Below are 15,921 nucleotides of genomic sequence, written 5' to 3' on the forward strand. Positions count from 1 at the left end.
AGAGAGAAAAGGAATTTTGTAATAAGTTAAAAGAAGAGAAATCAATTTTATGGAAAAGACAAAGATGTTCAGAAATCACAAAAAGCCAGAGGGAAGGGGAAGGAATGGAGGGTGGAAATGTGTCTGTGGGGACCACACAGAATGAAGCAGTCGTTGGGAGTTCAGCATACTTTTATGAACATGTTGAATAGCCCTTACAGGGTGAAGCAAATGATGCATACTTACAAATGCTGAATGGCAGCTGGTTAGAAGAGAAAAAAATTAAAAATTACATAATGCATGTCCAGAAATGGGCAAGAGATGAAAAAATTAATATATCTTGCCAGAAAGAATCTATTCTAGTTCTTTTTGCTTGCATTCTAATCCTAGGGCTATACAAACACAACCTGATCTAGAATGCTACAAAATTACAAAACTCAAAACAAATTTTATAGTACTAACTGTATAATGAAAGAAAAGAAAATCATCAATGCACATATTTCCAAGGTAACCTGCAAATTCATTGTGAATAGCAGCTAAAATGGAGGTGGTGTAGGTTCTGATGACCTTGTAGAACTGGCTCATCAACTTCAAGAGGAAGGGTGAGGCCTGGAGTGATGGCTTAGCAGTTAAGGCACTTGTCTGTGAAGCCTAAGGACTCCTGTTCGACTCTTCAGATCCCATGTAAGCCAGATGCACAAGATGATGCAAATGTGCAAGATCGCACATGTGCACAAGGTGGCACATGCATCTGGAATTTGATTATGATGGCTGGAGGCCCTGGCGTGCCAATTGTCTCTCTATCTCTCTCTTTCTCTGTCTGACTCTGACTCTTACTCTCTCTTATAAAAAAAAAAAAAAAAAAAAACAAAAAAAAAAACAATCTGTTGGGCTTGCCTCAGAAAAACAAAAAATAAATAAACCAGAGTAAAGGTGGGCTGAAGTGATGGTTTAGAGGTTAAGGCTCCTGCCTAGAAAGCCTAATGACCAGTACCCACATAAACCAGATGTACAAGATGGCGAATGCATCTGGAGTTCATTTGCAGTGGCTAGAGAACCTGGCATGCCCATTCTCTCTATCTCCCTGTCTCTCTCTCTCTCCTTCTCAAAATAAATAAATTGTTTGTTTAAAGAAGTAAGGGCAACATTGGACAGGGGTGTATGTAGAGAACATGGAAAGACAGAAACATTTATGGGATGGAGGGACCCCTTCAAGGTCTGAGTGTAGATGTTGAAGAGAACTCTGCAGGGGCACGGCCAGGCCTAACAGAAGAGCAGTGTGGTTTCCTTTCCTGAAGATACTGCAAAGCAAGGGCCCGACCAGGTTATCTGACCTGTCCCAGGTTGTCTGTGGATAGACTGCTATCCTATTGAGGCTTGCTTGGCTCTGCCATTGATCAGACTCAGGAGCCAGGATGAGGGAACTTTCAAATCAGTAAACTACAGGACGTTTATTACGGGCACGGTACTGAATCAAAAGCATTTCTGCAGGCAGGATCAGCCCACACAGGAAACATCTGAATGGCTGCCTTTAAAGCCTCAGAGGTGAGGGAACCTATCGATCTATACCCATCCACCTTTGGCTAGAGAAGGGATGAAACTGCGATGGGTGAGACATAAGTTACTAGGGTGAGTTTCTATGGCCCTGTTTATCCAGAGTTGAGCAGGAAAAGTTCCTACCAGTAGAGCAGGACCACCAGTGCCCAGGCGACGACTGGATCAGAGCCTTCTCATCCTTGGTGGAGCCCTGTACTGCATAGGAAGTAATAGCAGCATGCTCCTAGGATGGCTGAATGTCTGAGGGGCGGCCTGGGCCAGGGCCCAGCCCAGCAGTAGCAGCAATCTCCTGGGCATCAGCTTGTCCTCCACGTGTATGCTCCAGCACCTTCTCAACTTCCACCTGTGTGCGGCCTTTGGGCAGACTGGGATGCATGCTTTCTACAGACATGCCCATCACTTTAATTTTCCCACATGTGGAAGCTGTCTCCATGACATGATCCTTCCTCACATTCTGGGTGGGCCTCCAATGTGCTCTTTGCTGGGTTTAGGGGAAGGGTTCTCCCTTCTTGTCTCTGCCATCCCTTTCCAAGTGGGAATGCCTTGTTTTGTCCTGCCTGCTCTGGGAGCAGAAGGAGCTGTGGAAGCTTGAGTTGCAGGATGAGCTGAGTCATCCTGAGCCTCTGAACACAGTGTGGCAGCTGGAGCCACTGCTGGAACCCCTGCTGTTGCTGGAACCCAAACTGTAGTCTGAGCTGGACCACAAGCTAGTGCTGTAGCTTCTGCTGGAAGCGTAGCTCCTCTTCTGAGTCATCCCTGCCATGGTCTTTCTCAGCCGACTTTTTGGCAGTCCCCTCATCTTTAGAGTGATCATTGGACTATTCCTCAGAGGGGACCTTATGTTTGGTAGGAGAAGGAGCTCTGGTGCCAGTCTTTTTTATTTTCGTTGATTTCTTAGCAAGCTGTTCTTTTTCACCCCTGGTAAATCCATTCCCCCTCCTGAAGTGTTCAAAGCAACATGGTGGCCTCACTTATCTGAACTCTTCACTTCTAACTTGAACCTGAGAAATGATCCCTAATCAATTGCAATTTACACCAACAATCAGGATCTTCCTGCTGCCACCTCCTCCAGCTCTTCTTAGACACTGGGGCAGGTGAGATCCTAAGTCTTTACTAAAGCACACAGGTGTGGGTTGAACTCTACCAGCGGGGAAATACTTAGAAAGATGTAGTAGCTTCTTTCACTACCTCAGAGAAAACAGATTTCTATCAGCTTGAAAACCAGGCAGTTACCAGTCAATAACATGACAAAATAGTAGGGTGGGCTCCACATGTGCCCATCAAATTCCCTTCTAAGTATTTGTTTATTTATTTATTTATAAGTTTTTTTGAGGTAGTATTTTGCTCTAGCCCAGGCTAACCTGGAATGCACCATGTAGTCACAGGCTGGAGTTAACTCACAGTGATCCTCCTACCTCTGCCTCCTAAGTGCTGGGATTAAAGGTGTGTGACTTTAATTGCACCAGCCTAAACATTTATTTTTATGCCATCGATTAATCGTGTTCTCAGCTAGAGTCAGAGAAGAAGCCTTTGCGCAGTGGGTGGCCTTTATTGCTGAAGCTCAAAACTAGTGAGTGCTGAGAATCAGGGACTGTGAGGTGCCTATCCCTGAACAGGACATCTGTAATGCCCTCTCTATGGCTCAGGGAACATCACCGAAGGGGAGGTCATAGGAAAATAAGAGCCAGGGAGCAGGAAGGATGGCTGTGGAACACTGCCTTTCAGATATGACATGTCCACTGCACTCATGAAGTCAAAGCAACTGCGGTTAGCTGCATAAGACTTGCACAAGGTTGAGCCCATCAACATTCCATGCTCATGAGCCCCCAACTCCTCCCTTAAGAACTGCTGGCAGTTGATGGTTGCTGGAGGAGGAGAAGTCATTGTTCTCCCGTGGTGCAGCCACTAGTATGTTGCTCATGTTCTAGTAAATAGCTTATGCTCATGCAAGCAACTGAACTCAGTGGTGTATACACACACACACACACACACACACACACACACACACACACACACACATACACACCATGGAAGTAGGAAGGGTACTAATTGGGAAGAAGAAAATGCTCAGTAGGAGAAGGAAGAAGAGAAGTTGATGAGGATATATGTTCATAATGTATTTTTATTGGTATGAACTTGTCAAAAATTAAATAGTAAGAAGAATTCATATGGAACTATCTATAATTCAATGATTGCCAGCTTAGTGGCACCCCTGGATGTGTCCAATGAGGTGTTATAGGAAATCACACAGCTTCAGGTTCTGTCTGTCAGCCACACTTTTAGATGTCTCCATGGAAAGGCTAAATTGTATAGAGATGGGCTAAATGATTGGATCAGACTGAGATTTCCAAAGTGGATTAAACGTCTTTTTCAGCCTTGTATTCTGGCTTGACAAATATATTTTGATTGCAAAGACACATGAGTTTGAATGCACAACTTGACTTACCATCCAGTAAAGTTTCACCACATATTTCCCGTAGCTGTTGAACAAAGGCATGTGACCTTTCACAGCCTTGCACAAGGAGTAGATGTGTTCCCAGGGCTTCCAAAGGAGACCAGGTTGTTCTCCTGCATTTGCTTTGAAATAGTTGTTCAGAGTTTCTCCATTGAATATCTTCCACACTGCATAGATCTCACTGATAATCCACCTCATAAGCTGGAAATAACAAAAACCAACAGTGTTAATTTGCTATTTGTAAAGTATAGATACACAAATTTGTCAGGGAAAGCTTAAAAAGCTATTTCATCAGAATTAAATTTTACATCTAATGTATTCATTACTGACCTACATACTAAAAACATAGGACTTTCTGTTATTTCTCAAGAGATACATTTGTAATACAAATTAAAATGCCTTAAAAAAGATGACCTCCGGTCAGGCATGGTGGTGCACACCTTTAATCCCAGCAGTGCGGAGGCAGAGGTAGGAGGACCACTTTGAGTTCTGAGGACAGTCTGGAACTACAGAGTGAGTTCCAGGTCAGCCTGGGCTAGTGTAAGACCCTATCTCAAAAATAAATAAATAAAAATATGGTCTCAGTTGGTATTGACCTTCATTGGTTGGTGTGTACATGTAGGGGGCTGGTGGGGGGGGGCAGAAAGAGAGTGATTCTGAGAGCACTTTTTACCAGTAAGAGAGCTAAGATGGTAAAATTCTAGTAATTTAAGTGTTCTTGCCACACAAACAGAATGATATATATGATGTTAACTTTCTTAATTGTGGTGAGTAAGCTGCATTGAATATGCATAGGAGTTATGAAAATTATACACTTTAAATGCAGAAAGTTTTTGTCAGCTATGTTCAGATATGTCAGAACTTAAAGGGACACAAGGGAGAGTGCCAACAGCTATCTGGTTTAGGTAGGCAGGCCTAGAAGGCCTTATGTATGATGGAACAGTGGTTCCTATAGCCCTGCTTACCTCACTGCACAGTAAATGCTCATTTGTTGAAAACAAGTCAAATATAATTTCATTTTTCACAACCACAGGAGTCTGAAATAAAAGATATATACATATATACACACACGTTACTCCACAGTAAAACATTTAAAAAAAGCATAACTCACTGATGTATAAGCTTAATGAGACTAAACCTGATATAATTTCTCATATTTGGAATCATCAAAATAAAAAAATAGAATGTCATTACCCAATACAATTTTCAGTTAGAGCTATAGGTAACATTAAGTATAATTCTGATAAAAATAAAGTATTTTAATGAATAAATACTATATGTATTATCATATATATAAATATATGTATAGCATATATACTATAGTATATATAAATAAATTATATATGCAGATAAACAGTATACATATACACAGAGAGGGTGTAGTAAGTGATTTGAAATTTAAATGAATGATTCAAGTTAACCAGGAAGGTAGTTAACATATGGTCAATCAGAAAATATTTTCATCTTGGGAGATATATTAGTTGTGATATATTTCTAAATTCTTGTCCAATTTTAATCCCTTAACATTTTAAAATTAATATAATGGTCATTATTTAATTTATTTAACAAAATAAAAACAATAGATAACTATGACTTTTATTCAGCTCCTAATGTGAGCTACAATTCATGTAAAAGCATATATATTTAGCCCATCAAACCAACTTGCATTACAGAATTAGATTTTTATGGAAGACAATGTGATGTTGAGTTATTCTTTCTACAAATAGCCTCTTAAAAAAGAACTTGTTTGGAAGTGGCTACTGACAGAAAGGTTGGCTGCATTCTGTCCATGTCCTGAGATGTTGAGCAAAGTTGAATTTAAAAGTAATAGACTGGTGTGCTTGGTGGAAGAATGTATTAAGCAGAAAGATGGTAAGATGAAAAGTTTGCCACAGAAAGAAATGCAAGCAAGTGTAAAGTTCCTGGCACAGAGACTGGATTCAGTCCATGTAAGCTGCAATTATTGAGCTGCATCACAGTTGACCTCAGCTTTGGGCTGTTACAAGTAAAGCTACTACAGACATTCTTTTGAAAGCATTGTAGGACAGATACTGTTACTTATCTTAGGTAATTAAGAATAAAATAAGTAGCTCATATGGTAGGTATAAGTTTTATTTTTAAAGAAACCACAAACTATTTTACAAGGTAATATAGTTACCATGTAATATTTTCAACAGAAAGATATGAGCATTCCAGTTCCTCCACTTCCTCACTAACACATGATATGGTTAGTATTAAACTTCAGCTATTGCAATTGGTGTATAGCTACATTTCACTCATTTTCATTTGAATTAATTTTCACTGAAGATCAGGATTCTTTGTGCTTATTTTCCAGTTCTCAAATCTTTTGCCTATTTTGAAATTGGATTGTTTAGCTTTTGTTTTCTTACTATTGAGATTTGAGAGTTCTTTATATATTCTGGATAAAAGTCCTTTATCAAAAAATTTTAGAAATAAAATTTCAAGATTATATAGAGAAAAATTTACCTAAAGCCCTGGACTCAGTTGCTTAATTTTAAATTTATAAACATGTTTTCTTCTACTTTGACTAGCTATGATAGAATATACCTAAAATGCCCACTTATTCTTTTGTCCAGCACCACTGTGCAACAAACCTGATTAGCAGGAAATGTTAGACACCCAAACTTGAATGCATTAAACTTGGTAGTCACCAACTGACAGAAGTAAAGTAGGAACTGGCTCTGAGAAAGATAGCAAATAGTAAAGCAAAGCTCCCCACAATGATATTTTAGTATTTCTGTTCTCTACACCAATGCTGGGGCAGACTAAATCCTGGGATATTGTACTATGTTTAATACGATCAATGCTCAGTGGTATCCTACTAACCTGGAGTGCTCAAAAACGAGCAGACCTGATCAGTCACCATGATCACTGCCTATTAACTTCCTTGGTTGGAATGGCTCAGGTTCACCTTGGTGTGTGTTTGTGTGCATGTGTTTAGTGTGCGTGCATGTGCATAGCAGTGCATGCATATGTGTTGGTATTCTGTGTGTGCATGCATATATGAAGACACAGGTTGACATTGAGTCTCTTCCTTGATCACTATTTTCTGAGTCATGGTCTCTCACTTAAACCCAGAGTGTGCTTATTTGGCTGGTCAGGCTAGCAAACTTGCCCAGGTATTCCCTTGTCTATACCTTCTAAGTACTGGAATTACAAGTGAGACACCATGCCCACCTGATATTTATGTGGGTGCTAGGGATCCAAACTCTGATCCTTTCCCTTGCATGGAAAACTCTTTATCCATTGAATCATCTCCCAACCTCTAACCCTTACCTCTTAAAGCCAGGATTCAAAGATCTTAAATAACATCTTTGTAACATATACTTTGAGTTATTTAGTAGTTCATGAAACTAATTTAGTGGGTCAGCACTACAGAATGGAAAGGTTCATACTGAGGATTATAATAGAGTAAATCTTGTGTAAGGTTATTATTATTTGTGGGTTTATTTAAACTTTCAGCATGTGTACACTGAAAGATTCACACCATGGACCTCTCTATTAAAGCTGGAAAACTCCTATTCAAGAACTTTCTACTTAGATTTTCACTTACAGCTGTTCTGACTCCTATCCCAGGATGACAGATCAAGAGGACTCTTTGTGGACAGTAGCAAAGGTGTGCAAGTACAAGACAGCATTAAGATAAGTTTAGGTTAAACATCATTGACAATAATGAGTGAATTTACTTTTAGTACAAATATAACTCTTTGAGCTAAGGTCTACTGAAAAGAGGATTGATTATAAAATATCAATTTATTCAATTTACTCAACTCCTTTATACACACAGAATTTAAATCATGAATTATAGTAAGTAAACTAAGCATTATTACTAGCATATTTATGTCAATATCAAGTTTATTAAATTGACATTACAGAGTTTGCATTCCCCACATCAATCTTTTATACTATTAACATTGATTTGAATGCATGATTCATGCACAATCAATTTATTAGGAATGTCTTACAAGGAGGACTTCAACAAATAATTATTATGGGTTGGGATATGTCTTCCAATTTTCTCATTTTGGTAACTCATTTTGAATATAGATATAGCCTATTTCTCAATTACTATGATGGACAAATTATATTTTCATGCATTAGTATCAATGCAGATGAAAGCTAACACTTGTAGACATAACTCACAATATAGAATCTACTAATATACAGAATATCAGCTCCATTATAACCACTTGGCTGGTACTAATTAATTTACCCCACTGGTATTCTATGCATTAAAGGCAAATATTGAGACTCAACAAGAGAAAAGGGCATTAGTGTTAATTAAAAATATAAAGACAAAAACATAATAAAGCTAATATAGCTACTAAGAATTTGGATTATTATGTCTAAAGTATACTGAGGCTATTTAAAATGAAGGCTTCTCCAAAAGTATCCCAGTCAGTCGGATATGAATGGTAGAGTATGGAGTCTAGAAATGAAAACAGGCTTTGGGGAATTCCTGGAATAAAGGAAGCCAAGTTGGAATCTCTTGGACTAGAAAATTAATGCGTTCAAGGCTTAGGAACCATTGGGGAAGAGGTGGTGGAAAGAATGTAAGCATTAGAGGAAGGGGAGGAATGCTTACAATGCTGTCTTCCAGACACAAAGTGGTCTTGCTATTCATGACCTCACAGTGGCTGACACTTCCTACACAAGATAATACAAGGGAAAAATGATGGCACCAAATTAGAAGAGAGGCTCATTGGGAAGAAGAAAGGACTCAGTGGAGAGGGAATTTGGGAGTGGTGGGACTGAATTATGATCATAGTATATCGTCTCTATTCATATAAGTTATCAATAAAAAGTTTTAAAGATGTAAAAAAAGAATAGTAGCAGAGAGAGAGAGAAGCACAAGCCTAAAGGCCAAAAGCCACAACACACTTCAGGAATTCAAGCTAGGCACACCTTGCATATCTTTAAAATGAAATCTGAAACCCGCCACCACACCTTAAAATCCACCCAGTGACACTGCCTCCAGCCAGGTGGCTGCAGATGCAAACTACAAACAATAAAAAAACTGAATATATTGGGGGCCATCTATTCAAACCACCACAATAGTTTTGTCTATAATTTGAAATTTTGAAGAGAAATAAACATCTCAAGACTCACATAAGAATTCAATAATGTCTGGGAAGCCAGTACAGGAAATTATTAAAACATTCTGCTAAACATTGACTTCTTATTTAGATGCTAAAAGAAAGCACTATTATTGTATAGCACATGAAAATATAGTAAATCATTTGGAAACTGTAAAGTTTTATCACTGGTGTATTAACAGGCCTCTTGGTAACAGGCATTTAGTTTAATGGTAAATGGTAATTCTTACCTGGCTAATCATAAAATCTTGTGGACGTTTCCAGGAAAAAACTTTCAATGATGATGGCAATTCAATCTTTCCTTCAGGATCTTCAAAGAAGTGCTAGATTAAATATATATAAATATAAATATAAATATAAATATAAATATAAATATAAATATAAATATAAATATAAATATAAATATAAATATAAATATAAATATAAATATATATATAAGCTTTCATGTGCATGGCTTTGTTAAAATAAAGATCCAAGACTAATAAAACAAATACATGCATTCTTGATCAATAAAGCAGTTATGACTACTTTGTGTGTTTGTCTTCAGAGATACCTTACAAAGAATTTGAATACTAAAATTGACAATTCTTTATATTGTTATATAAATCACTTCTTACTGTCCTTATCCTGTATATAAACTTGATTATTGGGTGTTTGATTTTGGAGGAATCATGAGTTACTTTGGATTATAAACTGGGCATAGAGGGTACACAATTGTGGATGGGCCAGTTCTAGCCCTATTATCCACTGTAAATATTTTGGTTTTTCCTAAAGATTGAACACAGTTTACTTAATTTTCAACTGTTGGTGTCAAAAAGGAGATTATGTGCAGTAAATAGTCTTCTCTTATGCAATGTACCTAGCAAGCTCTTGGGAACTTGGGATTCCTACCTACACCAAACTGCATGTTACTTCCATGCCACAATGAGCTTGTTTTCTCCTCCATTTAGTGACCAATATTCATGACCAGTAGTTATTCAAATAATATAGATCTAGGGAACAGAACAGAAGAAGGCCATCCAGACTGGTATTGGGTATATACACAGTAAGGTAAACTGTGTCTTTTAAGTGAAATTCAGGCAGAAATCCCTACTTACCATCATATGCCTGTGTATAACTGTACATAGAATTAATATTAGATACATCATGGGAAGGAACATGCACAGTAGAGAACACATTATTTAACCCAGGCATGTCAATCAAACCAGAGGAGCACCCAAGCTATGCTCCTAGAAATTAATCCATCCTCCCCTAAGAATCTTATGAAGAGAGGTTTCAGGCACTTCCTGGGGCCCTTGAGTAGACTTCACTCAAGTGGCTTGCTGCCCCTTGGGCAGTGTGTTCAAGACTTCATGTTACATTACATGACCTAGCATACTGGTACATGACTTTAATACCAGCACTTGGGAGGCCACGGTAGGAGGATCACTACTGTTGACTGTTGGAAGGTGATTCTTGATTGGAATAAGTAGGTTATTTGGGGGCATGTCTTCAAAGGGCATAACTTACTTTGGCCTCATCCTCTTGTCCAGCTTACTATCTACCATGAGTTGAATCACTTCTGCTCCAACAGAATAGAAACTTATGAAATAATGGACTAAAAGTAGTAATTCCACTTTAAAGTTGTTTATGTCAGCCATTCTGTCCTACATGAGAAAGCTAACACATATACCCAATTTCTCTTCATAGCACTACAAATACATATCCTGAACTATTGAGCCTATGAGTTCCTGACTTTCACTCACTGATATGGAAGATTTCCCTTCACACATGTAGGTTAGGTGATGGTCAAATGTTTTAATAACAAGTTAGATGCAAATCTTTTCAGATAAGTACTTTGGGATTTGGGTTCAGGTTCTGGTTGCTCTGATTGCCCCAGAGATTATCTTTATCCAGCCCAGAGATTCTGACATAGGCCCAAGACCACTAGTTTCTGATGGACCTCTTCTGTTTTTCCCCTTCTTGATGTTTCTCCACACTTTGCGGTGACTCAACTTTAGGTCTTTTCCAATTCTCAGTTGCTCAATGGTGAATTTACCCAGATATATCTTACTTATATAATGAAGTCTAAAAGATATAAACACGAACTGACTTGTACCTATACCTATACAGAAATGCAATTACCATGCAGTTCAAAATAGATCTGAGTATATTTTCATTTGAAATTGGAGGGTTCATAGGCTCTTGTCATCTAAAAGTTACACAGTTGCTCTAGGCATGATACAAAGCATGCTTGTCTGAACATGTTGATAATTTGGGCATTGTTCTTTAGGTGGTAAAGGAGTCAGAAGTTTCTTTTATTAAATATTATTATGGACAAATCATTGATCAGTGTGTGATTCTACATTTGTTAACATATTTAAAAATACTTTTATTTATTTGCAAGCACAGAGAAGCAGCAAGAAGTGAGACAGAGAGAAGGAGGGAGGGAGGAAAGGAGGGAAGGAGAGAGAATGGGCGTGCCAGGGCCTCTAACCACTCCAGATGCATGTGCCACTTTGTGTATCTGGCTTTACATGGACACTGGGGAATCAAACCTGCGTCATTAAGCTTTGCAGGCAAGCATATTAACCCTTGAGCCATTTCTCCAGCCCATGTGTTAAACAAAACTTTAATGCTAATATTTACCATTTTAGAATTTTCCATGCAAATAAGGTCATCATAGTCAATCTTCCCACTCTAACAACCTTGCTGATTTCTCAGATCTTACACTGTGTGCTGTGGATTTTTTTTTTTTTTACATGAGTTGCTGCATCACATAAATAGGTATGTTTGAGATGCAACCAGTAGCCTCAACCAAAAAAGAGTCTTGAGAAATGTAGGAAGACATTTTAAATATGCAATAGACCCTAAAGTTATGTAACTGGAAGAATAAAAGAATTCTACAAAGCTCCAATGTCAAGGACAAATCATGTTTACATGATCAATGTAAATAAGAAGCAACTTAGACTTTTGTCCATGTGTCTTGAAGGGCTTAAGAAATTTTGGGTTTTTTAAAAAATATTTTTATATTTGGAGAGACAGAGAGAATAGAAGAAATAGCGAGCAAGAGAGAGATGGGCATACCAAGCTCTCCTGACACTGAAAAAAAAAATCCAGAAACGTGTCATTTTGTGCATCTGGCTTTACTTGGGTACTGGGGAATCAAATCCAGGCCATCAGGTTTTGTAAGCAAGCTCCTTTAACTGCTGAGCCACCTTCCAGCCTAAGGTTGGGTTCTTATTTCATTGTAAGATCTTTTACAATCATTTTTGCTGAACTCAAAGTATAGGTCAGTGGTAGAGCATGTGCCTAATATTTGTGAGCCCTTGTTTTTTATTTATTTAAATAAAAACACAAATATATAAGCATATATAAGTAAATGTTAAAATTTTTAAAAAAATCATCTTCTCTATATTCTCCCAGCAACAGCTCACATATGCATTGCACTTTCTACAACTGCCTTCTGTCTAAACGACTCAATGACAGCTTGCTCACTGTCCAGTCAGTTTTCTAACCTGTTTTTTTTTTTTTTGTAGATTTTCCTCTTATTTCCTCAGGTCTCCATTATATTTTTCCCCTCCCATTTACCCAAATATGATTTGCCAGAGCTCAGAATGGGTGGTTAGTGAGAAGTAGATAAAATATTTCCCTTTGGAATAGATATGAGGGAGAATTAATAAACACTTATGTTAACAAATCTGTTCTATTATTAGGTTAAAAGACTGGGGATATAGTTCAGTGGTAGAGCCTAGCATGTGTAAGACTGGGAGTTTAATTCTCATGACCAAAAAGAAAACTGCTATTAAATTAAAAACCAAAACCAATGTGCAGTCACAGACAAGTCTACTTACAAGTATTGGGCTTTTTCCAGCTTTGTCCTTATCCTTCCCTCCTTTGCCTACGTCCCACTTTTCTGCGTTGATGTCAGCTTCACTCCACTCTGGCCAGATTGGGAATTTCCCTTTCCTTTGTTCAGCAGCAGTGGACTGCACATTACCTCCATATATGAGACTAGAGGGAATGGGCAGTATTATTCATCAAAATCCCTGAGATACAATAATGGATTTATCATAGAACATAAAGTTAGTTAGTGATCTTGTCAGTTAGATATGCTGCATACATTTGTCAATTAGACACCATCCACATGTGAGGATTCCAAATACTAAATGACCCCAGGGATTATTCTATGGATAAATTTTAAGCATTTTTTGCTAATATGGAACTCTCAAATTGATATGGATAGAGTATTCTCTACTATCAGAAATGCATGTAATATTTTAGCTATAATTCACACTCCAGGAAATTGCATACTATAGTAACAGCTTTTGAAATCTCAGTGGAAATGTAATTTTGATTTTTCCCATTGTAAAAGTACTAAGTGATCATTATTTTGAAAGAAAACTGTAAAATAAAAATCACTCCACTCTGCACATCACATTGTTACCAAGTATCCTCCTTTCAGACCATTATGCCCATGGCAATTTTGCCATCAAAAATAAAATGACTTTTGCTGTTTTATACACTATCATTTCAGAATATTGTTGTGTATTTGCCATGCCCATAGTGCTTATTGTTTTAATGATTGCATAACATCTATTCTACATATTACATTTCATTTAATTAAATATCATTTGGAAATTTGGTGACTTTTGTTTCTTTTTCCTTCCTTCCTTCCTTCTTTCCTTCCTTCCCCCCTTCCTTCCTTCCTTCCTTCCTTCCTTCCTTCCTTCCTTCCTTCCTTTCTTTCTTTCTTTCTTTCCTCCTTCCCTTCTTTTTTATCTTTGTTTTTCGAGGTAGGGTCTCACTTTTAGCCCAGGCTGACATGGAATTCACCCAGAGTGCCCTTGAACTCACACTGATCCTCCTATCTCTGCCTCCTGAATGCTGGGATTAAAGGCGTGCACCACCACACCCAGGTTGGTGATTTTGCTTTTAACGTTTTTCACTTTTATAAACAGGACTGTGGTGATGGATTTTGTTGCTAAATCAGGCCCCTACCCAGCTCATATAGAAAGCCCAGGGAAAGGTGGTTGACGTGATGATGAAGTGGGGCCTGGCCAGCTCCCGTGCAGAGTGTTCCACTGAGGAAGCCCTTGTGAGTCTGGCTGCCGGGCCTTTCCTCATCTCTGCTCTGCATGCTTCTCCCCATGCTCATGGGGGCTACTTTGGCCTCATTCCCATCACCTTTGAGCTTCATCTCCCACGCTCATGGGGGCCGCTTTGGCCTCACTCCCATCATCTCTGACCAATCCCCCCCACGCTCATGGGGCCTGCCTTGGCCTCACTCCCATTATCTCTGCACATCATCTTTCCATACTTATGGGGGCTGCCTTGGCTCGCTGCCATCATCTCCCTGTGTGTCCTGCTGTCTTTGACATTTATTCCTCAGCACAGCCAACTGGGGACCTGAGGTTGATCTCTGCAGAAGATAGTCCCAGGGCAGGTTTACGGAGCCTATGTCTGATCCCATTGCCTTCCCCAGAGCAAATATGTTCCAATGTGGGTCCTGGTGCTTAATGCAGAAGTCCCCATCATGGTATCCACAGGTCAATTTCATCTTCCCTCACTGCTGGTAACCACAGTGGTCTCACTTCCTGTGAAGATTTTGTGTTTTGGCTATGCTGGAACACAGCGGTCTCTGTGACAGTGGCTCCCACTGCTGGCTCCCTCCCCTCCTGGCAGCAAGAAACCAGGTACCACATCACTCTTATGCTGAGCAGAACATATTGATGCTGGGCATAGGTCACAAGGTGGGCTGCGCTCTGAAGATGCCCAAGAAGGATTCTTCCTGCAGCTTCAGAGAATCCAAGTGCTGAAGGCTGGGTTGCTAACAGTGTGTCTCACATCCAGAAACTCCACACTTACAGAGGGGATGGCTCATTATGGGCCAGCCACACCTGCCTCTGCCCCTCTTGGCAAACATTCTTAATGACTTCTGTAAGAGGATTTTTAATCAGGCATCTGACTGTTCCTAAATATATGCATATTTTAAGCTTATAATATATTTTGACCAATATCCTACAGTTAAAATTGGATCCTTACCACTTTGGAAAGCAATATGGAGACTCCTGAAAAAGCTGAATATAGAGATACCAACAGACCCAGTTACTCCCTTACTGGGCATCTACCCTAAAACCATTTCCTATTCTCATCATTAGTATATTATGGTATTTGTATCTCTAAGTCCTAAATGTTTCTGCTTGTTTATTTTCATTAATTTAAATGTAAACTGCTACTAACCTTGTGCCTAATCTCAGATAATCTGAAGGCCAGTTGCAAGTTCAAAGCCTGACTAGGCTACAGAGTGAGTTCAAGGCCTGTCTACATAATTCAGTGAAATTCTGTTTCAAAAAAAGAAAAAAAAGAAGTACACAGAGAGCTAGGGATATAACCTGGTGATAGGGCACTTGCCTAGCACTGCAAATACATAAATGAAATAAAATAATTTATTTATTCTTTTTTAAATATTTTATATTCATTTATTTATTTGACAGAGAAAGAGGGAGAGAGAGAGAATGGGTGCACCAGGGCTTCTAGCCACTGTAAACGAACTCCAGAAGTGTGTGCCTCCTTGTGTATCTGGCTAATGTGGGTCCTGGAGAATAGAACCTGGGTTCTTTGGCTTTGCAGGCAAACACCTTAACTTCTAAGCCATCCCCCAGCCCTATTTATTCTTTAAGTAGTTAGTTGGAGACAGGGATCTAAAGTCCTTAGGAAGGGTGAAGGACACAAGATAAGAGAAAGGAATGTTTGGGACCCAGAGTTATTGTTAAGGTTACTCATCAATTATTATAAAACTATGGTAGAAATTTAACCATCAACACACCTATG

The 15,921-nt window shown here is 38.8% G+C and overlaps 1 protein-coding gene across 1 annotated transcript in view; it reads right to left on the minus strand.

Moving 5' to 3' along the window:
• Positions 1–15,921, minus strand: part of Adgb (androglobin) — a 138,704-nt gene that overhangs the window by 103,593 nt on the left and 19,190 nt on the right. Inside the window, exons 2-5 of the mRNA XM_045159721.1 lie at positions 12,942–13,101; positions 9,339–9,431; positions 4,957–5,028; positions 3,983–4,192 (exon numbers count right to left, since the gene is read on the minus strand). Coding sequence (XP_045015656.1) covers positions 3,983–4,192; positions 4,957–5,028; positions 9,339–9,431; positions 12,942–13,101 — 535 coding nt within the window. The remainder of the gene's footprint in view (positions 1–3,982; positions 4,193–4,956; positions 5,029–9,338; positions 9,432–12,941; positions 13,102–15,921) is intronic.

The sequence above is a fragment of the Jaculus jaculus genome, chromosome 9, assembly GCF_020740685.1.
Source record: "Jaculus jaculus isolate mJacJac1 chromosome 9, mJacJac1.mat.Y.cur, whole genome shotgun sequence".
NCBI classification, from domain to species: Eukaryota; Metazoa; Chordata; class Mammalia; order Rodentia; family Dipodidae; genus Jaculus; species Jaculus jaculus.